Source organism: Phacochoerus africanus, chromosome X (genome assembly GCF_016906955.1).
Source record: "Phacochoerus africanus isolate WHEZ1 chromosome X, ROS_Pafr_v1, whole genome shotgun sequence".
NCBI classification, from domain to species: domain Eukaryota; kingdom Metazoa; phylum Chordata; class Mammalia; order Artiodactyla; family Suidae; genus Phacochoerus; species Phacochoerus africanus.
In genome coordinates, this window is record NC_062560.1 from 11,935,375 (window position 1) to 11,956,740 (window position 21,366).

General features: G+C 43.5%; 1 protein-coding gene across 4 annotated transcripts in view; it reads left to right on the forward strand.

The window, feature by feature from the left end:
* The window catches only part of TLR8 (toll like receptor 8), a 39,372-nt gene extending 25,335 nt beyond the window's left edge, over positions 1-14,037 (forward strand). For 2 of the 4 annotated variants that reach the window (XM_047764451.1, XM_047764448.1), the window contains 2 exons: positions 4,948-5,011; positions 7,387-14,037. In XM_047764451.1, coding sequence (XP_047620407.1) covers positions 7,393-10,479 — 3,087 coding nt within the window. In that variant the 5' untranslated portion in view covers positions 4,948-5,011; positions 7,387-7,392 and the 3' untranslated portion in view covers positions 10,480-14,037. Of the gene's footprint in view, positions 1-1,329; positions 1,452-4,947; positions 5,012-7,386 lie in introns of all 4 variants that reach the window. The other 2 variants (XM_047764449.1, XM_047764450.1) reach the window with 2 other exon arrangements.
* The last annotated feature ends 7,329 nt before the right edge of the window (positions 14,038-21,366 follow it).

A 21,366-nucleotide genomic window follows, 5' to 3' on the forward strand; every position in this document is an offset into this window, starting at 1 on the left:
AAAAAATGATTTATTTTCTAGAAAATCAGTGAATTTAAGAGCCATTGCAAAGACCGATTCCAAGAGACTCTCATCCAACCTTGACCTTAGTAAATTTTTTCCATGCTTATTTAGTACTTGTTAAAGTTCTTAGAGTTGTTTTTAGAACTACTTAATGTATACATAAATTCTTGAAGTTAATTGTTTATATCCAATGAATGCATATCATAGGTCTTGAAAATAAGTCTATATTCAAATTGTATGATGCTTTACAAAAGGACTGCGATGGCCCATAAGGAATAGAGGCAATGACATAATTATTTATATATATATATATGTGTGTGTGTGTATACGTACATATTTTTTTGCATTGTATATATTATATATATAAATTCGTAATATAAATATTGCAGTTGAGGTGATTCAATTTCTACTTGTCATAGCCAATATAATTAGAGTACATGAAAGTGAAAACAAAATTATGAAATCAAACTGAACTTGGAAAATGCCCCAACTCCCTCTCATTGGTGGTGGGTAGAAGGCATGGACCTAGCTGACTCCTGGCCTCGGAGCAGTGGTTCTTAGCTTTTGATGATATACTAGAATCACAGAGAGAGCTTTAAAAAGTTCTGCTGTCCAGGCTGAACCCAAGACCAATGGAGTCAGCATCTCTGGAGTGGGCTCTTCAGTTTCCCAGGTATTTCAATGTGCAGCCAAGGTTGAGAACCATTTGCCTTAGGGCAGCATCTGAACGGCTCTTTTGGTCTTTTCCTTAAGGAGCATAGACTTTTTTGAGAGGGTGACCAGGCTCTAGGAAGACTTGCAACTCATTCATTAGCCTCTTAGCTTGATTCCAGAAAGCAAAATAAATTTCCATGTATGTCTTCTCTGCCAAGCCTAGGCTGTGCATCAGGGCAAGGGCAAATGATGAAGTTCATTGTCCTTCAGTCTGCTGCTTGCCTTTCCTGTGATAATGCTTTAAACTGCATGGGGGCTTATGGGCAAGAAGGTGAGCCCCCGGATACTCTAGGAAACCCAGATTTGGAGTATCAGGGTCTGTCTCACAGGGGACAATGTCGTGACCCAGAGTTAGCCTTTGAAAATGAGTTGGATGTTATTTGTAAGTGCGTCTCAGTGTCATTCGTCTCCAGGGTCTGTTGAAGGCCATGTCATTCCAATGAAAGAGCTCTTAAGTTCAACTGAGTTATTAAGTGGAGTTGAGGGATTTGGGTTTTTTTTTAAACTATTACCCCAATTTATAACTCTTTGGGGCTGTACAGACACAGGACATTTAAATGCATAACCCCTGGTTCTAGATGGGCATAAGTACCGGCTGTGTTGATTTTTTAGGTGGTAACAAAGAGCTGCTAATTGGTGCATTAACTCCAGAATCAGTGGCTTTTCCAGTTGTTCTATGGAATTACAGAGAACCTGCAAGTGCTCTGTGGTAGACTGATCAGTGGGAAGGCAAGGTGGGTAGTACCCCCGGCATTTGAATCCAGAAGGTTCCAGGTATGGCTTTGGTGTTTAAGCTGATAAGTGAAACCAGATCATTGCAGTCCAGCCACTGGGTACCAATTTGTTAATTGCACAGGTACCTCTAGGCTCAGTTTCCACTCTGCCACTTGCCATCTGAGTGACCTTGGGTAAATGAGCCTCTGAGCCTCAGGCTCCATGTCTATAAAATGGGGGCTTAGGACAGTACCAATCTCACTGATTTTTATGAAGATCGGACAGGAAGATGCATGACTTGGGCTCCCAGTGTTTTTTACATGATAAAGTGCTCAGCAAAGGCTGGCCACCATATTCCTTGGAATTCAAATAGTATAATTTTTCATTTTTCTGTCTATGAAATCAGGCTCCATTTCTTCATTGGCACGTGCATGTAGTGTGGTAGTCATCTCTTGAGTCTTCCAAAGCTGTGAGTGAATCCATCAAAGGTGGAATGGATCAAGTTGAGTATCCATGATTAACTGTAAATTTCGTCTAAGGGGACAAATTCTATCTGAACAACCATTTCCTTGTTAATTTACTTCCATAATATATCAGCGATTAACAGGGTCAACTGCAAACGAATCAGAACCCATGAAAAAGGAGAATTATTTCCAGTTTGACAAGCATTTAGGTCTGGTGGACTCCTCCATCATGTGCAATTAGCTACGTAATTCACTTGGTGAGATTGACCCCATTTTATGATCGGTAAGATCTCACAGCACTTCCATGTCGGGGCATCTGCAGGCCCCATTCTGAGAAAGGGGTACAGCCAGGGAGATGGTCTGAGGTGAATCACATCTTGGCAAAGGAAGCTTTCAAGGAGGCAGAAGGGAGGGGGCATCTTTGCAAAAATTGATGCCTGCAGCCTAGGAAAGGGGTGTGAAAAGCTAAGAAGCTGTTTGTTTATTCCAGGAAGACAGCTTTGGGTGCTCCGCATACCACCTTCATCCTGGGGTGTGTGGGAAGACCTGCAGGGTTGATTTTAGCCTCACTTGCTGGGGTCACTGCCTTTGCACCCAGCACACCCAGGCTCTGCCCCACCTGTAGCCCTCGCCCCACTGGCCAGGTTCTGGGGGTGTCCCCTAGGCTCACTCTGACTCCTAGGGTGTCCTCAGCTAAGGCAGGCTTTTCTCAGCTGTTCCTTCAGACTGCACTGGTCTTTCAATGTGGTGTTTTTGGCAGTTCCTGTTGTAGTTCAGCAAGTTACAGACCCAACTAGTAACCGTGAGGATGTAGGTTCGATCCCTGGCCTTGCTCAGTGGTTTGAGGATCCAGTGTTGCCATGAGCTGTGGTGTAGGTGGCAGGTGAGGCTCAGATCTGGCATTGCCATGGCTGTGGTGTAGGCTGGCAGCTGCAGATCCGATTTGACCCCCCCAGCCTGGGAACTTCCATATGCCTTGGGTGCAGTCCTAAAAAGCCAAAAAAAAAAAAAAAAAGCCAAAAGCTGAGATAGGTGGTTCTTATTGTGCTCTTGGGTTTACCCAGAGCCTGAAGGAGAGGATTAGCTTGGCCTCTGCCACAGACCCAACCAAAGAACTGATCTGCTGTGGAAACTGGGGAAACACTTGTGAAATGACTTCCTCAATAGTGAACAATGCAATATTCGGCAGAGAGGGGGAAGTTAAGCTAATTGTTTTTGTGTGTGTGATTCATACGCTTTCTGTAAAGAAATGGGCCTGGATTTTTTTTTTTTTTTTCCTGTGTGTTCCAAGGCAACACCCATGGAAAGGTTGAGACCTTGCAGACCTAGTCGTCCTTGTCAGGGTGTGTTCTGCAGTGAGCCCACTGGCATGGCCACATGAAAGGCTTTTTCTGGCAACCCGAACTTGTCTCAGCAGTGGGTTCCACCCACGAACTCTTTTTTTGCCCCCCCCCCGACCCCGCCGCAGCATACAGAAGTCCCTGGGGCCAGGATCAGATCCGAGCCATACTTGCGACCTTTGGTGCAGCTGCAGCAATGCTGGATCCTTAACCCACTTTGCTGGGTCGGGGATTGAATCTGCGTCCCAGTGCTCATGAGACATCCCCAGACCTGTTGCACCACAGTGGGGACTCCACATCCATCAGCTCTTATCTACCAGCTCTCTGCTCCCTTGTTCTGTTTCCCCGGGCTGCCCTTGCAGAGTACCACACATTTGGTGACTCAAAACAACAGAAATGTATCCTCTCCCAATTCTGGAGGCCAGAAGTCTGAAATCAAGGTGTTATCAACCGGGTTGGTTCCTTCTGAGAATTCTAAGGGAGAAAATCCATTCCATGCCTTTCTCCCAGCTTCACTTGGTGGCTAGCAATCCTTAGCTTGTAGGGGATCGTTGCATTCTCTGCTTCCATCTTCCCACTGTCTTCCTTCCTAAGTGCGGCAAGAGGGTTGAGCATGCTTACAAGCTAGGTCCATTCAGAAAATAAACTATCGAACATTGTCCTGTGTCTCAAAAGACCCGATTTTACTAATTGCCCTATGATTATTCTTTTCATTTCTTTATTTTTCTTTTTATAGCCACACCTGTAGTATATGGAAGTTCCCAGGCTAGGGGTCGAATCGGAGCTGCAGCTGCCGGCCTACACCACAGCCACAGCCATGCAGGATCCAAGCTGCATCTGTGAGCCACACCACAGCTCATGGCAATGCCGGATCCTTAACCCACTGAGCGGGGCCAGGGATCGAACCCACATCCTCACGGAGACAGTGTCGGGTTCTTAACCCACTGAGCCACAACAGGAACTCCTGGTTGTTCTTTTCTTTTGCCTTGTGTCCGTCTCTCTTTGATGCTGGGTGAATTCCAGGTGACTGGTGCTGTTATGTCATACTTAAGAGTGGGGCAGCAAACAGCTGATGAGAAGCTCCAGCTACAACGGCCAGAGCTTGCCAACCATGAGTCCCAGCCCAGGGTGGGAGCCAGTTTTCAGTTAGGTTGTGCCAATGTGATCGTAGATCTTTGCTGCGATGCGGGGCTGAGACTAAGGTGAGGCAATGGCTTTGGGTGTACAGTTTCAGGGAGGGAGGGTTCCCCCAAAACTCAGTAATCAATATATGCATTATTTTAATGTTATATTAAAAAATAAAATTAGCATACTCCAGCCCTCAGGCTGGTGGCCAATTCTGGAAAATCAAGTTTTCTTGGGCTCAGTGCTGGAATGGTGATGAAGCAGGTAGAACACTGCCTTGCCAGTGCAGGGTCCAATTCTGTCTTTATTTAAAATGCTGATATGTTGTCCATTGGGGATTTTAGCTTTTTAAACTATATTCATCTGGATGACTAAATGTTTGGGTATCCTCTTAAATTTTACACTTGTGCCCCTGCTACTGTGCCTGTCTGTTTTCCCAATGAGATGTTCCTGCCTGGGGTGCTGGAGTAGAGTGTTTATAAACCATGTGGATGTCAGATGTCCTGGATCTGGAAGAGGGAAGAGGATGGAGTTCTGTGCCCCAGATCACACAGTGTGCTTTAACCCTCCTATTTGCTTTTTGACAGTTCACCCCTGCCTTCACTTGTGCCTGGACTCCTGAACCCAAGGCTCTGGATTCAACCTTTTGAGGTAGTAAGTCTCAGAGGGAGAGTAAGGAAGGGTCTAGTGTTTCATGCAGACTTGCAACCCATTCCCTTTGCGACCCCACCTGGCACACCACAGCCATAACTGTTGCCTGCAGCTCTGAAGTCTTACCAGGCTCCTGTGCTATGAATTGACCTCGCTTTGGTTGGCTTTAGCCTTCTGTGCTCTGCCCTGCCACCTACCGATCATACACTGCTTTCCATTTTCCTCAACTTCATACACATTCCTTGCCTGCTGAGGTCTCCTTTTAGACTCTTATCTTGTAAGGTCCTAATCATTGGCTATCACTTTAATGAGCAACTTCAACTATCAGCCTCAAACAGCAAAAGTCTATTCCTCTCTCCCTCTCGCTCCTTCCCTCCCTCTCTCTCTCCTTCCCCCCTTCTTCCCTCTCTCTCCTCTCTTTCTCTCTCTCCTCTCCCCACTCAGTTTCTCTGTTTTATTTGCATAGTTTTACTTTCTATCTTAACTGTGTAATTGGCCCTTTCCCCTCTATTTACCGAGTTGCTGTTTCTCTCTCTCTTTTTTGCTTCTGCATAGTTGCCATTTCTCTATTTTGTGTGCAGAGTTGCCATTTTTTTTTTTCCTGCCAGGCTGGATGGTTGGTATTCATTGGTTCCACTTAGTGGCAGTAAATTCTCTCCAGTCCCCTTCTCACTTCATCTGTGGTTCCGGTTGCCTTTCTCATCTCTTGGGAGCTGCAACTTTTGGCAGCCTGAGGCATGGGTGCGGCCAAGAGGAAGAACTCAGCTGGAGAGATGCAGCTCCTGCTGGCCAGGGCCTTGGGCTCTGCCCTCTCTCCTCAGAGCCCATTGCATGATGTGAGCTAGGGTTCAGTCTATGGATGACGAGCCTTCACAGTCCATTTGGCCTCTGTGAGGCCCTGACATGTAGGAAGAGGCTTCAACAATTAGGACTTTCTCTTCAACTTCTTTGCTAGCTGCCTGCTCATCACTTCCCCACTTCCCATCCATGTACTTCTCTTGAAATTGAGGTGATTTGTAACTTGTTGACTCCTGTTCTTATCTCAGGACACTCTTTCAGGAGGGTGGAGTTAGGAACTTCAAGCTCTTGACTCGGAAATCCTTTCTGGAATATTCTGATCATTTCCATGACCTAGCCTTTAGGTTGCCTCAGATTCTCTGGGAAGCCAAATTCATCGTGAAAAAATGGAGTGGATGTCAAAAGGTTCCTCTTCTGGTCTCCAGCGCCCCCTAGAGGCTTTTCTCCTCAATTGCTCCTGCCCTATGGGAGTTGCATTTGAAATTAGATGTTGAAGCCTCATATAGGTAGTAGCTGCTCTACAAAAAATTATTTTAGTGCTGTCTACCTTTGAGGTACTATTCTGGCATGCAAATTTCAAAATGAGACAGTATAGCATGATGGTTAGTGGTTAAAACACTACAAACATACTGGAATCACATGGACTCTAGTCTCACTTCTGGAAGTTAGTTAAGTCTTTGTTTCTTCACTTACAAAATTGGATAATAATTGAATCTATCCCATTGTGTTGCTGGGAACAGGAACATGGATGAGAAAATGCGAACCATAGTATGTGACACTTTGTTTACTATTATTTAATCAATAGGAAGTGTCTGCTTTCCTGTTGTGCTAGGATGGAAGGGAATTTGAAACATACCATCATAGAGGTATAGAAAAATTGTGAGAAATACCAGTAAAAGCTATGGTTGTGTAAATAAGGTAGAGGTGAGTCTGGCTTGGCTTGGAGATCTTGGAGGATTAGCATAATGGGAGCTAGAGCTGAACTCTCCTTGGAACTGGGCGAAGTTTCAACAAGAGTTATGCTAAAGGGGAGTTCCCGTTGTGGCTCCCACATTGCTTTGGCTGTGGCTGTGCCTGTGGCCAGCAGCTGCAGTTCCGATTTGACCCCTAGCCTGGGAACTTCCATATGCCACAGGTGAAGCCCTAAAAAAAAAAAAAAAAAAAAAAGTTATGCTAATAGAAATCAACTAGACTTTAATAAAAAAAAGAATAAGTTATGCTAATATGTTGAAGCAACAGTACATAGCTTGCTGTGCATGAACCTTGGCCTTGGCACAGCATCAGGCCCATGTGGGTAGGGAGGGGGGGCATCTTGATTAGTGCTTCTGCAAATGCTTCATCTTGATTAGTGCTTCTGCAAATGCTTTTCAGTTTTTCTCATCATCTCATCTCAGATAAGCTTCATCTCTCCTTTTAGCAGCATGCAGCTGAACACAGTGAAAAACTAAAATTGTTCTGAACCTCATTTGATGCCCTTTATTTAACTGTTGAGGGAACTTCAAAGCTCAGGCCAAGTAGGAGGAAGCACTATGTATCTCCTCACTCTAACATTGTGAATCCCCTTTGATTTTCCTTAGGAAAACATGACCCTTCACTTTTTGCTCCTGACCTGCCTTTTCCTGCTAATCCCTGATTCCTGTGAGTTCTTCACTGAAGCCAATTATTCTAGAAGCTACCCTTGCGATGAGAGAAAACAAAATGGCTCTGTCATTGCAGAGTGCAGCAATCGTCAACTTCAGGAAGTACCCCGAAGAGTGGGCAAATATGTGACTGAACTGGACCTGTCTGACAACTTCATCAGACGCATAACCAATGAATCCTTTCAAGGGCTGCAAAATCTGACTAAAATAAATCTAAACCACAACGCCAAGCTGTGGCCCCAGAGTGAAAACAGTATGACTATTACAGATGGGGCGTTTCTCAACCTCCATCGCCTCAGGGAGTTGCTGCTGGAAGACAACCAGTTACATGAAATACCCACTGGCTTGCCAGAATCTTTGAGAGAACTTAGTCTAATTCAAAACAAAATCATTCTGTTAAATAGAAAGAACATGTTTGGACTTAGGAAACTGGAAAGTCTCTATTTGGGCTGGAACTGCTATTTTACTTGTAATGAAACCTTTATCATAGACGAAGGAGCATTTGAAAATTTTACGAATTTGAAGGTGCTGTCATTATCTTTTAACACCCTTTACCGGGTGCCACCCAAACTGCCCAGCTCCCTGACAAAACTCTATCTTAGCAACACCAAGATAAGAAACATCAGTCAGGAAGACTTCAAGGGGCTGGAAAATCTAAGAGTACTGGATCTAAGCGGGAACTGCCCAAGATGTTTTAACGCCCCCTTTCCCTGCAACCCTTGCCCCGGAGATGCTTCAATTCAAATACACCCTCTGGCTTTTCGCTACCTGACCGAACTTCTCTACCTAAACCTCTCTAGCACTTCGCTCCGGAGGATTCCCGCAACTTGGTTTGAGAATCTGCATCATCTGAAGGTGCTGCACCTGGAGTTCAACTATTTGGTGGACGAAATCGCCTCTGGGGAATTTTTGGCGAAATTGCCCTCCTTAGAAATACTTGACTTATCTTACAACTATGAACAGAAAAAATATCCCCAGTACATTAATATTTCCCATTACTTTGCTAATCTTACATCTCTCCAGATATTACACTTAAGAGCTTATGTCTTCCAGGAACTTAGAAAAGAAGATTTCCAGCCTCTGAGAAACCTCTTGCATTTAAGGGTGATCAACTTGGGCATTAACTTCATTAAGCAAATTGATTTTACCATTTTCACGGAGTTCTCCAACGTGTCAATGATTTACTTGTCAGAAAACAGAATATCGCCCTTAGTCAATAATACCGGGCAAAAGAATGGAAATAGACCCTCTTTCCAAAGTCATGTCCTTAAGCCACGCTCAGCAACTCCTAAGTTTGACCCACATTCAAATTTTTATCATAACACCAAGCCTTTAATAAAACCACAGTGTTCCCGTTATGGCAAAGCCTTAGATTTAAGCTTGAACAGTATTTTCTTTATTGGGCCAAACCAATTTGAAGCCTTTAAGGACATTGCCTGTTTAAATCTGTCTTCAAATGGCAACGGGCAGGTGTTACATGGATCTGAATTTTCACATTTGCCTGGTATCAAGTATTTGGACTTGACAAACAATAGACTAGACTTTGACGATGACGCTGCTTTCAGTGAGCTGCCGTTGTTAGAAGTTCTGGATCTGAGCTACAACGCACACTATTTCCGAATAGCAGGAGTGACACACCGTCTAGGATTTATTCAAAATTTGCCTCAGCTGAGAGTTTTAAACTTGAGCCACAACAGCATCTTTACTTTAACAGAAACGTACTTAAAAAGCACGTCCCTGAAAGAATTGGTTTTCAGTGGAAACCGCCTGGACCTTTTGTGGAATGCCCAAGATGACAGGTACTGGCAAATTTTCAAAAATCTCAGCAAGCTGACCCATCTCGATTTATCGTCTAATAACCTTCAGCACATCCCGAGTGAAGCCTTCCTTAACTTGCCCCAGACTCTCACCGAACTATATATAAGTGATAATAGGTTAAATTTCTTTAACTGGTCATTGCTCCAGCAGTTTCCGAATCTCACCTTGCTTGACTTAAGCGGAAATGAGCTCGCCTTTTTAACCGATAGCCTGTCTGAATTCACAAGTTCTCTTCAGACACTGATACTGAGGCAAAACCGGATTTCCTACCTGCCCTCTGGCTTGCTTTCCGAAGCCAGCAGTCTGACGCACCTTGATTTAAGTTCCAACCAGCTCAAGAGGATCAACATATCCAAGCCTCACGCCAAGACCACCACCAACTTAGCCGTCTTAAAACTAGATAGAAACCCTTTTGACTGTACCTGTGACATCAGAGATTTTCGAAAATGGATGGATGAGAATCTGAAGGTGACAATCCCCAGACTGACGGATGTCATTTGTGCCAGTCCCGGGGATCAGCGTGGGAGGAGCATTGTGAGTCTGGAGCTCACAACCTGTGTTTCGGATACCATTGCGGCGATCATATGTTTCTTCACCTTTTTTGTCACCAGCACAGTTATGTTGGCTGCCCTGGCTCACCACTGGTTTTACTGGGATGCTTGGTTCATCTACCATGTGTGCTTAGCCAAGGTAAAAGGCTACCGGTCGCTTCCCACATCCCAGACTTTCTACGATGCTTATGTTTCCTATGACACCAAAGACGCCTCTGTCACAGACTGGGTGATGAATGAGCTGCGCTTCCACCTGGAAGAGAGTGAGGGGAAGAATGTGCTCCTCTGTTTGGAGGAGAGGGACTGGGACCCAGGACTGGCCATCATCGACAACCTCATGCAGAGCATCAACCAAAGCAAGAAAACCATATTCGTTTTAACCAAAAAATATGCCAAGAACTGGAACTTTAAAACAGCCTTCTACTTGGCCTTGCAGAGGCTAATGGATGAGAACATGGACGTGATCGTATTCATTCTGCTGGAGCCAGTGTTGCAGCACTCGCAGTACTTGAGGCTGCGGCAGAGGATCTGCAAGAGCTCCATCCTCCAGTGGCCGGACAACCCCAAGGCGGAAGGCTTGTTTTGGCAAAGTCTGAAAAATGTCGTCTTAACGGAAAATGATTCGCGGTATAACAGTTTGTATGTCAATTCCATTAAATAATCCTCAATGGTGTTCGGTCGTGGTTCGCCAACCTAAGAAAAAGGCAAAGCAGTTACCCTTCTGTCTTAGCTATCACTTGCTGTGTGACAAATCCCCCCCCCCCCCACCACCTTAGTGTCTTAAAATGATACTATTTGTTATTTCACAGCCTCTGTGGGTGAGGAGTCCCTGGCGTGGCTTATAGCTGGGTCCTGTGCTCAGGGCTTCTCAAAGGCTGTCGTCTCCATGTCAGCCAGGACCACAGACTGCTGTCTCAGTCACAGATGGTGAATGCCAGGGGGTGGGGTCATTGTGGGCCATCTTAGTCGTTGACCCACTACACTTTTTCAATATTTCGGAACATTTGTAACCATCATAGTTGTGATGTTAAATTGCTGTTTAGATTTATCATATATTTGTGGCTATGTGATTATATTATGCTCTGGTTGCATTAGTCCTTTTACAGTTACTTTTATTTTTTTTTTTTTGAATTTTTTAAAAAAAGCATATGGAGGTTCCCAGGCCAGGGACTGAATCCAAGTTGCAGCTGTGACCTACACAGCAGCTGAGGCAACGCCTGATCCTCAACCCACTGCACTGGGCTGGGGATTGAACCTGTGCCTCAGCAGCGACCCAAGCCACCAGAGTCAGATTCTTAACCCACTGTGCCACAGTGGGAACTCCTACAGTTACTTTTATGTATTGGCTATAATGCTTGACTTCTAAGCTTTCAATGCCATTTAATGCCACTTTAAAGGCTGAGATGGATAGTATTTAAAATGGTATTTTCCCTCCTTAACCGTTTTTTAAAAAAGAGCATATAGCTAAATTAGAAGCATTTGGAGTATCTGTCTATTGCCATTGCTGTAAATCTTGAAATTAATGACTAAAATGCTTTATTTCATGAGTGTATAATAAATACACAATAGGGAAACAGACTTATAACATAAAAGAAATTACCATCAACACCGGGTTTTTGGAGAATACTTAGAAAAAAACCTTCGGTAGAAATCAAAGAGGCAACAGTTTTCATGGCATTTGTATATTAAGGTAATTATTAATAGGGAAATTAATTCTCTCTTTTACTTCTGACAGAAAATAGAAAGTCAGAATGCCTACCTGTGGGTACTCTTTATGCGGTTCTCTCAAGTGAAACAATGTTGGCATGTCCACCATCTCTGCTTACCCCTTGGTTTCTCCCTATCTGTTCATAGCACCTTCTCTCCAGAATAGCATGAATCTTGAAGAGATGAAATTGACCTGAAATTTACCTTATGAAATCGACCTAAAGATACTGGAAATTATTCAAGCATAAGAAAATAAAGTCCCTTCAGCATGAAAACAAGAAAAATCTCCAGGGCACCAACCTTGCTGAAGTATGGGCTCTTAGTTAATCTTGTAGGATGAGTTCTCTTTAAATATGAGTTTTGAAGTTCTTGTGGTGGCTCAGTAGTAACGAACCCTACTAGCATCCATGAGGACTCGGGTTTGATCCCTGGTTCCGCTCAGTGGGTTAAGGATCTGGCATTGCTGTGGCTGTGGTGCTGGCTGGCAGCTGTAGGTCCAATTCAACCCCTAGCCTGGGAACCTCCATATGCCACATGTGCGGCCCTAAAAAGCAAAATAATAATAATTAAATATGAGTTTCTAAAGAACTGAACAGAATGGTAAGTTGCAGTGTTAGTTGACATGAACAAAGTGGAAATCAGCACAAGTTTGTCACGGACAACTTTAGCTTTGTCATATTGAACCCTATTTTGTGACCATGTTTTAGAAAGGTATTTATGCTTGTGTTAGTCAAGGTGTGAAGACAGCTATTTATAAGCAGGATCATTCTAGGAAGGGACCCCCAGAAAGAATGGTGGGGGCAGTATAGCTTTCCCTGTGGATGCCACATTAACTTATCCGGTGCAATAAAAAGGTCCACATTTCAGCAGCATTAGTAATTATAGATCTCTGTTAAGCTCACATGCTTCGGCACTGTCCTTTTGACAGAATCACAAGCTAATGAAAGTCATCATTTTTCCTTCTCCTTAGCAAATAACTTCCTAAAGTGAAGGTAGTGCAGTCAGTGGTTCATAAAAACATTTCTTCTTGAAACTCACTCATTCCTCATTTGAGGTACCTTTACAGGAAAACCAGACCTTTAATTTGTTGAAGAGGAAGTCGGCATTGTTCTGTTTTCTGTTATTTTAAAATGAGTATATGTTAATACCTGCATATAAGTTTTTAAAAATTCAGCTTTTACAAAAGAATGTCTGATGACATTTAAATCTCCCCCCCAATCCAACTTCACTTCCTAGAGACAATCACTATTAAAGATTCTTGTACATTCTCTTGTATTATAAGGGTAAAAGTTTAGTTGCTGTAAGCAAAACATCCAGCTATATACATATAGATCTTACATGTCCCATATGCTGTGGCCTGAGTGTTTGTCCTCCCAAAAATTCATGTCTTGCAACCTAACCCACAAGGTGATGATGTTAGGAGGTGATTCGTTTCAAGAGAGCAGATCCCTCCTAAATGTGATTAGTGCCCTTATAAAAGTGGCCCAAGAATGCCCCTTTGCTTCTTCCACCATGTGACATTACAGCAGAATGACAGCTGTCTAGGAGGCAGGCTCTCACCAGACAGCAAATCTGCCAGTGCCGTGACCTTGGGCTTCCCAGCCTCTAGAACTTTGAGAAACAAAGGTTTGTTGTGTACAGGCCAGCCAGTCTCTGTGAGAGCAGCCCGAATGGACTGAGACACCCATAGCAATTCCAGCAAGAGAGGTTTGGCTTGGAGGGCAGCTCAGCTCTAAGTGGCCAATCAAGATCCCTTGTTCCATTCCCTAGCGAACGGCATCACTTGCATGGTCCAGGCAGAGTCACCCTTGTGGATGGGTTCCAAGGGCAGGCAGGGAGAAAAACAACAAGGACAAATACTCAGACCGGTGTCTTGAGGCTTGGACTCACCAGTGGCACACATCTGCTCCCCTTCCATTAGGACCTGTTTGACCCCACATAACTGCAAGGTGTGCTGGGAAATAGATGTATTTCATCTCTAACTATGGAAGGAAGGGAGAAGAGATTCGGTAGGCAGCTAGCAGTCTCTGCCACACCTTCTAGAAGTTTTCAGTTTGCATAGCTAAGCCTTTAATTGCTATTTTGCTATAAAGCAACAGACTTTATACTAATGTTTTTACATTTTGCTCTTTTCACTTACCGTTTCTCAGAATGTGTATTTTTCTTTTCACTGTCTGAATGGTACTGACTTATATGAGTGTATCAGAAGGTATTTCCCCCATCCTTTATTGTTGAACATTTAGATGGCTTCCAATCTTTTGGTATTACAAATAATTCTAAAATACTTATGTCTTAGTGTTGATATATACATACATACCTTTTTTGTTTGTTTTGATTTGGGGGGTTTAGTTTTACATTTTTTTTATTAAAATGTAGTTGATTTATAATGTGCCAATTTCTGCTGTACAGCAAAGTGACCCAGTCACACATATGTATACATTCCTTTTCTTACGTTTTCTTCCATCACGGTACCTTCATAGAATAAAATAAGTTTAGTACAATGATACTCAAATTGGTCTGAAGACTGGTTGCTGAACTGTAACTCAGTGTTACTGGTGTGTGATGAGAGAAATGCAGAATTTGAGAGTTTTCAAATGGACATGGCCATGACATCCAGGGTCAGGATTCGTGACAGGGTGGAAATTTGAAACATATGATCTGTTGCCATAGATGGTTTGAGTAGGACTGGTCTAGAAGTGGAATTACTGGCTCAAAGGGCTTAGGCATTTTAAATGCCTATAGATGCTGCCCAACCATCCTGCCAAGTGCTGCTCAAATGTACACTCCCACCAAGAACCTTGGCAGAAAGAGTTGAAAGATGACAGAGTCAAAGAAGAATTGATGGTTGTCATTTCCCAAAACAAGAGAGACTGTGCTCAGAGTCCATCTTGAGTTTCCTTCTTAAGGAATTAGTAGAAGTGACCAACTGGCATGGATTTTGGCCTCCTACTCAAAGCACTCTGTGAGTACAGGTGCGATGTCAAAGTCCCCAGCCCTCCTGGAAGTGTGGGGTCTGTTGGAAAGGACGAGAGAGGGTTAGGAAAGCATATTTAGCATATGCACTGCTTTTCTCATAGCAACTACACAATGCAAAATTTCAGACAATGTTATTGACTGATGGTGAGCCACAGAATGAAGTGTGGGAAACCCCATGGGGATGTGTTGGTCAAGATAAGCTTTATTCAACTTGATGTGATTCATCAACTGAGTAGTGACAGAGACAGGGAGTATTATATGGTGACTGGAGGGGAGAAGGCTGAGAGGGCGGAGTTCTGACTTGTGACCCAGGACAGATTCACTTCATTGGTTCTTTATAAGTTTTCTTTTTCTTTCTTTCTTGCTCTTTCTTTCTTTCTTTCTTTCTTTTCTTTTTCTTTCTTTCTTTCTTTCTTTCTTTCTTTCTTTCTTCCTTCCTTCCTTCCTTCCTTCCTTCCTTCCTTTCCTTTCCTTCTTTCCTTTCTTTCTTTCCTTTCCTTCCTTTTCCTTTCCTTTCCTTTCCTTTCCTTTCCTTTCCTTTCCTTTCCTTTCCTTTCCTTCCTTTTTCCTTTCCTTTCCTTCCTTTCCTTTTCCTTTCCTTTCCTTTCCTTTCCTTTCCTTTCCTTTTCTTTCTTTCCTTCCTTCCTTTCCTTCCTTCCTTTCTTTCTTTCTTTCTTCCTTCCTTTCTTTCCTTTCTTTCTTTTATTTCCTTTTTAATAGTGGCATCCACAGCACATGATCCCAGGCCAGGGATTGAATCCGAGCTGCAGCTGCAACCTACACCACAGCTGTGGCAATGACAGATCCTTTAACTCACTGTGCTGGGTTGGGGATCAAACTCGTGCCTCCTCAGCAACCCGAGAAGCTGCAATCAGGTCCTTAACCCATTGCGCCACAACAGGAACTCCCATGCATTTGCATTTTACCTTACAACCTCTGACTCGGAAGAAGACTGGGTGCAGGACCTGATTCCATAAAGCTCAGAACATAGGCCTCCCAGATGCTGTTAGAAATCTGTCTAACATCTTCCTGGGGAAAATGCTAGGGTTTGTTTGCTCTGGGATCCACCTTGATGTTAGAACTACTAGCCAAACCAAGTGCTTCTCTCTGTCCTCAGCAAAGGACATGAAAGAGGAAAGGGAGAGGAAAATTAAGGTTAGATAGCGGAAAGGTAGAATCTTCTTGTTCATGGGGGTGGAATCTGTCAGGACGGAGTTTTATCAGCACCCAAGAGACACACCCAGACAGATCCTCCTCCAGACTCCCAGAACATTTCCTTTTCCTGCCGGGTGGAGACGCTCTCACAGGGAACGAACCCCTCTTTTGATGTAGCTGGTTCCTACTCAAATATTTTACATTGTTTCACGCAACAAAAATTAAATGAGCACCTCCCGTGTGCACCAGTTGTCTCTATGTCACAGTGCACTTGTGGGAAATCATTGACCAATGGCCACTCATCTGCCCTCCCCTCTCCAGGACCCAGCCTCAAGACCAGGCCTCAGGTAGCATGTTCCTTTGGAGTGAAAGAGGGGAAGGGAGAGGGGCTGTGAGAGGGAGCAGCTGTTCCGGTAGTCATCGTCTGTGCGTGAAGGATACTTGGGAAGGTCCCCCAGATGTCTCTGCTCCAGCTGGTCCTGCCACAGTACTTGAAACTACCTACATAGTGCTTGTTGCTACATGTTAAAGGAGCCAAGAGAAGCTGTTAACACTTCAATTGTAATTAGAACCTCAGACCCCTTCTACTGAGACAGAATAGGGCTCACACAGCCCAAACCTCTTTTACTTTTTTCAAGGCTCCATCCTCCCCTATCACTCTCTTTGGTGAGGAGATAAACTTATCAGCCCTGGAATAGCTCATCTGTGATCTATCTGCCTCTTCAATTCACAGTTTCTACTTAATGGAAAATGCCTTTTGAACAGCTAGTATGTGTTGGGTCCTAAGGTGGGTTCCAAAATGGCTGCAATCCATTAACTAATCAGTGGGTAAATAAAATGGGATATAGCCATAGAATGGAATATTACTCAGCCTTGAAAAGGAATGAAGTACTGACATAGGCTATAGCAAGGTTGAACTTTGGAAATATTTGCTAATTGAAAGAAGCCAGTCACAAGAGACCATGTGTTGTATGATGCCATTTATAGGAAATGTCTAGAATAGGCAAATCCATAGAGGTAGAAATTAAATAAGTGGTTCCCTGGGGCCGTGGGGTGGGGGTGGGGGGGCATTGGAAGAAGATGGGAAGTGATTGCTAATGGGCAGAGGATTTCTTGTTGGAGTGGGGCCAGTGTTCTAAAATTCTTTATAGTGATGTTTGCACAACTCCGTGGATCTACTGACAGCCTTGTTTCTCTTTTTTGCCCCCTTGTCAGTGGCTTGTCTAGCATGGCCCCACCATGTCTGAAGCTCCTGGTATGTCCATGCTCTATTCTTGAAGTCCTCTTTCCTAGTTCACTTTGGTCTTCTGCTTTTTTCTTGGTTCTGTTCAAGATTTGCCAAACCTCTGTTTGGTACTGGTCTCTGATTGCTGGCCTCTGTAAAGAATCCTGAACCACGGGAATTAGAATAATCAAGTTTGGTCAGAGCAGAGGAACTAGGTGACTCTGGGAGAATCACTCTACCTTTCTGTGCATGATTCCCCATTTGTAGAATGGACTAACATGGAGAATGTTATTATCCAATATTACAACTGTCATAGCTTGCTAGGGCCACCATGACAAAGTATCACAAACTGGGTGGCTTGAAACAACAAAAGTGTATTGTCTCACAGTTCTGGAGGCTCGAAGTCTGAAGTCAAGGTGTCTACTGGGCCATGGTCCCTCTGAAACTTGCATGGGAGGAGCCATCCCTGCTCCTCTAGCTCCCAGTAGTTGCCGCCAATCCTCGGTGTTCCTTGGCTCGTACAGACATCACTCCAGTCTCTGCCTCCATTGTCACATGGCCACCTTCCCTCTATGTCTCTCTCGTCTTCTTATAAGGACACCAGCCATATTGGATTAGGGCTCCATCCCTCCTCCAGCATGGCTTCGTTTTAACTAATAACATCTGGAACGGCTCTGTTTCCCAGTGAGGTCACATTTTGAGGTATTGGAAGTTAGAACTTCAACATAAAATTGGGGGAGGGGGTACAGTTCAGTTCATAACAATAACCATGGCTTCTCTTTTTCAGAAATTACTCATAACTCCATGAGAAGTGAAAATGCCCTTGTGAAAGGGAAAGTCCCTTTTGAATATTAGAAGAATAAAGGCAATTTCCCTCTCAGCTATTAATAAAGCTGTTATAGTGACAGGGCCAGGATTCCACCATCATTATCCTTGAACTTGAAGCCAGAGTAGTATCCATTATTCCTCATGAGTTCAAAAGAAGTTTGCATAATTGTGTTCTCTTCCTTTCTACCCTTGAATGCTTTGAGGGAACGAGGGAATAGATAAAGCCCCGTGTCTTACTCAGCACTGATGTAATCTTGGAGGAGCAAGGTGAGGGATAAACAGTGTTTTAAATCTTTAGGAAACATTTCAGGATTTCCTCTGCTAGTGACTCACAATGGGAAGTGGTCTTTATAGAAGAGACGGGAGATATGAACTGAAAAACAAAAACCCCACTTATGATAGTAGAATATTGCCATTGGGAAGCTCTTTAGGTTTCGAACTTTGAAATTTATAGTGAGAAATGCATTTCTAGTAGAAAAAAAAGACCGCTCTGTCTTACCTTCCCAGTCTTCCTCTCCTTTGACATTATACCTGGACTGTTTTAGGGATAACTCTCTAGTTATTTCAGTAATGATGATCAAGAGCTATGTCTGAGTTTGCAGGAGAAGCACAGATACAGTTGCCCAAGCCAGAAACCCCAGACTTGCTATTGACTCCTCTGTTTCACTCCCACACGCAACCATGCATGAGGCAGTCTTGATCTCTTAAATTTCTCTTCCATCCATCCTCCATCTCCACCATCAACACCCCTTGTCCAAGCTACCAGCATCTCTCACTGGCTTCCTGGTATTCCCTCTAGTCCCTCCAATTCAGTTCTAGCAGCCAGTGATTCTTGTAAGAGGTTGTGACTTCTGAATTAAATTTTAAGCCTTAACTCCTGAACAAGACCCTCTGTGACCTCCCATTTGCCTCTCCATTCAGCTTCCTCTCTAAGCATAAGCACCCCTATCACTAGCCTTTGGTTCATGCTGAGGTTGTATCAAACTCTCTTGCCTCAATGCCTCCACACATGTTGCTGCCCTGAGACACCTCTTCCTCCAGGCTTTACTTACCTAACTCCTACTCATCCTACAGGGAGAGGTTAGGTGTTGCTTAGAGAGGCTTGCCCCTAACGTTCAAATCTAATTTAATACTATCATCTTAACATTATCACGAGTTTTATTGAGTAGATGATAGAGAAATGGATAGAGTGCTATTAATGCACAGGTCTCCCATTAGACTGTGACCTCCAGGGATGAGGGAAGGTGTCTTTGGTCCAATATTCCATCCCCGATATTCACTATAATGCCCGATACACAATAAAGATTCTCAATACATATGTTTCAAGTGAACGAATGAATGAATGCATGAATGAAGGTTCAGATAGACTTCTCTAGCTGCAGGCTGGGACAGATGCAGTATGAGTAGGAGGTCACACTGTCAAATGTCACACTCCAGCACCTATGTGGAGGGGCAGGCTTGTTGTCCTTTGGCTACCAGACAGTGCCAACCCTCTTGGATGACATGAGGCTGAGTCCATGAGGCTCTGCGCTTGAGCAGAAATCATTTGTATTCTCTGAATGTTGTTAGGCTGTGGTTCAGAGCAAGTACAGCATAGACGACGAAGAAGAAGGCAAGGGGTGATGTCATAAATTGAATGCAGCAGTATAGAAATCATGTGGTGATCCATAAACAAATACAGAGAGCTTTAGGAGCTGCTTGGCTATTAGAGAATTCCCAGTATTCACTGCCATCTTCAGGAGGGATTTGAAGGCCTGATAGAGATTCACCCAACCTAGTGACAGGTGCATGGGGACAGTGACTATTCTGACATGGATTGTTCTGTTTTTAAAGCCCCCTAAATAACAATCTAGGCCCTATGCCTTGAGGCCTTTATATCCAGCTGATTGGCTCCTTGAACTGGCCCTGCTAGGTCTCCAAAGGGGACATGATGGCTTCTAAAGAGAGAAGTGACAACAAAGATTATAATTTAGAAACAATAAATGATCAAACTGCAACAATGATGGATCTTCTTTGGTATGGTATGAAGAGGTTAATATTCATTTCTCAAACATCATTGGCCTTATGGAGGATAATTTTAGTACTTGACAGAAGCTGAAAACAGACATGATCCTTCCACTGATTGGATGAATGTTTGCTGTGGCTGAACAAGCTCTCTAGGGACTTATTAAGAAATACTGAGCTTTCAAAGATGTCAGTGGCAATGGCTAAAGCATTTTATCTCTAATCTTGGGAGTATTTCCACCTTTGAATCAACCAACCAGATCCAACCAAGTTTGGATACTCTGGCGATATTGCTTACATTGGAAATGGATATAAAATGTGTGTACATGTATGTATAATGTATACATTATAGATATATGTGGAAATGTATTTATAAAGATGGTCATTACTGACTGATTAGTAGATATTAAGAAATTTAGTTAATACCATTTAAAATAAGGAGATTGTGAGGAAAATGAAAGCATAACACAGCAATTTCTCTATTTCTGTGAAAATGTTATTTTATACCCTCTGTTTAATAATGGCAGGGCCACTGAAAAGCATCACTTCATCAAAGAGCAAAAAAAACAGGGAATTCCCATTGTGGCTCAGTGGGTTAAGAACCCGACTAGTCTCCATGGGGATGTGGGTTCAACCCCTGGCCTTGCTCAGTGAGTTAAGGGTCTGGCATCGGCACAAGCTGCGGCATAGGTCACAGATGTGGCTCAGATCTGGTGTTGCTGTGGCATAGGTCTGCAGCTGCACCTCTGATTGGACCCCTAGCCTGGGAATTTCCATATGCCACCGGTGTGGCCCTAAAAAGCAAAAAAAAAAAAAAAAAAAAAATCAGAAACACAAAAAACCCCAAAATCCTGAGGATTCCCTCTTAGGGAATTTCTTTTCCTGGTTTAGCACAAGAGCTAAAAAGTAGCTAAAAGTGAGCAGGTATTAACTGTGTAAGGTATTAACTGTGTAAGGTGGTGGGGAAGAAAGAACAGGGAAAATATGGGTGAGTATGTAGCCAAGGGAAGAAACAAGGCTGGGGTGAGTGGGAAAAGCCGTGGTTCGGAGGCAGTTGAGAGAAGCAACAAAAAATAAACTCAGCTTCACAGGCTATAATAACCCATACATTACCTATGGTCTCTAGGACTTAGTGTGTGACAGGTCTATAAGCAAATTAAGAGATAGGAAGTACATTACAGTGATGATTGAGCAGAGCTTCCAAAAGAAAGTTTAAAATTTATGTCCACATATTGATCCTTCCTTTATGAAGCACATTTAATTTGCCATAATAACATACACATTAAAAAATGCCTTTAAATTCTATGTATACTTTTTTGGTTTAATTGTTAGAAATTTGTGTTTGTATTGAGCCGGAAATCTTTCTCCCTAAAGACTCCTAGATATTTCTTGCTAAATAGCCCACCCATTGGGCACAGTGCTGGACACAGAGACTAGAAGAGGTAAGTGCAGGATTCCTGAACCCCAGGAGAACAAAGCCAGCAGAGACGATCCTGGACAAAGGATACTGGATAGTAATACTTGCCTGGGGAGAATGGCAAGCCATGAATTCAAAACAGGCAAAAATCCACACACCTTGGAGACCAAATAGATTTATGGAGCAAAGCACAGGAAGGTTTCCAGGGAATGTGAAAGGCTTTAGCCTGACAGAGT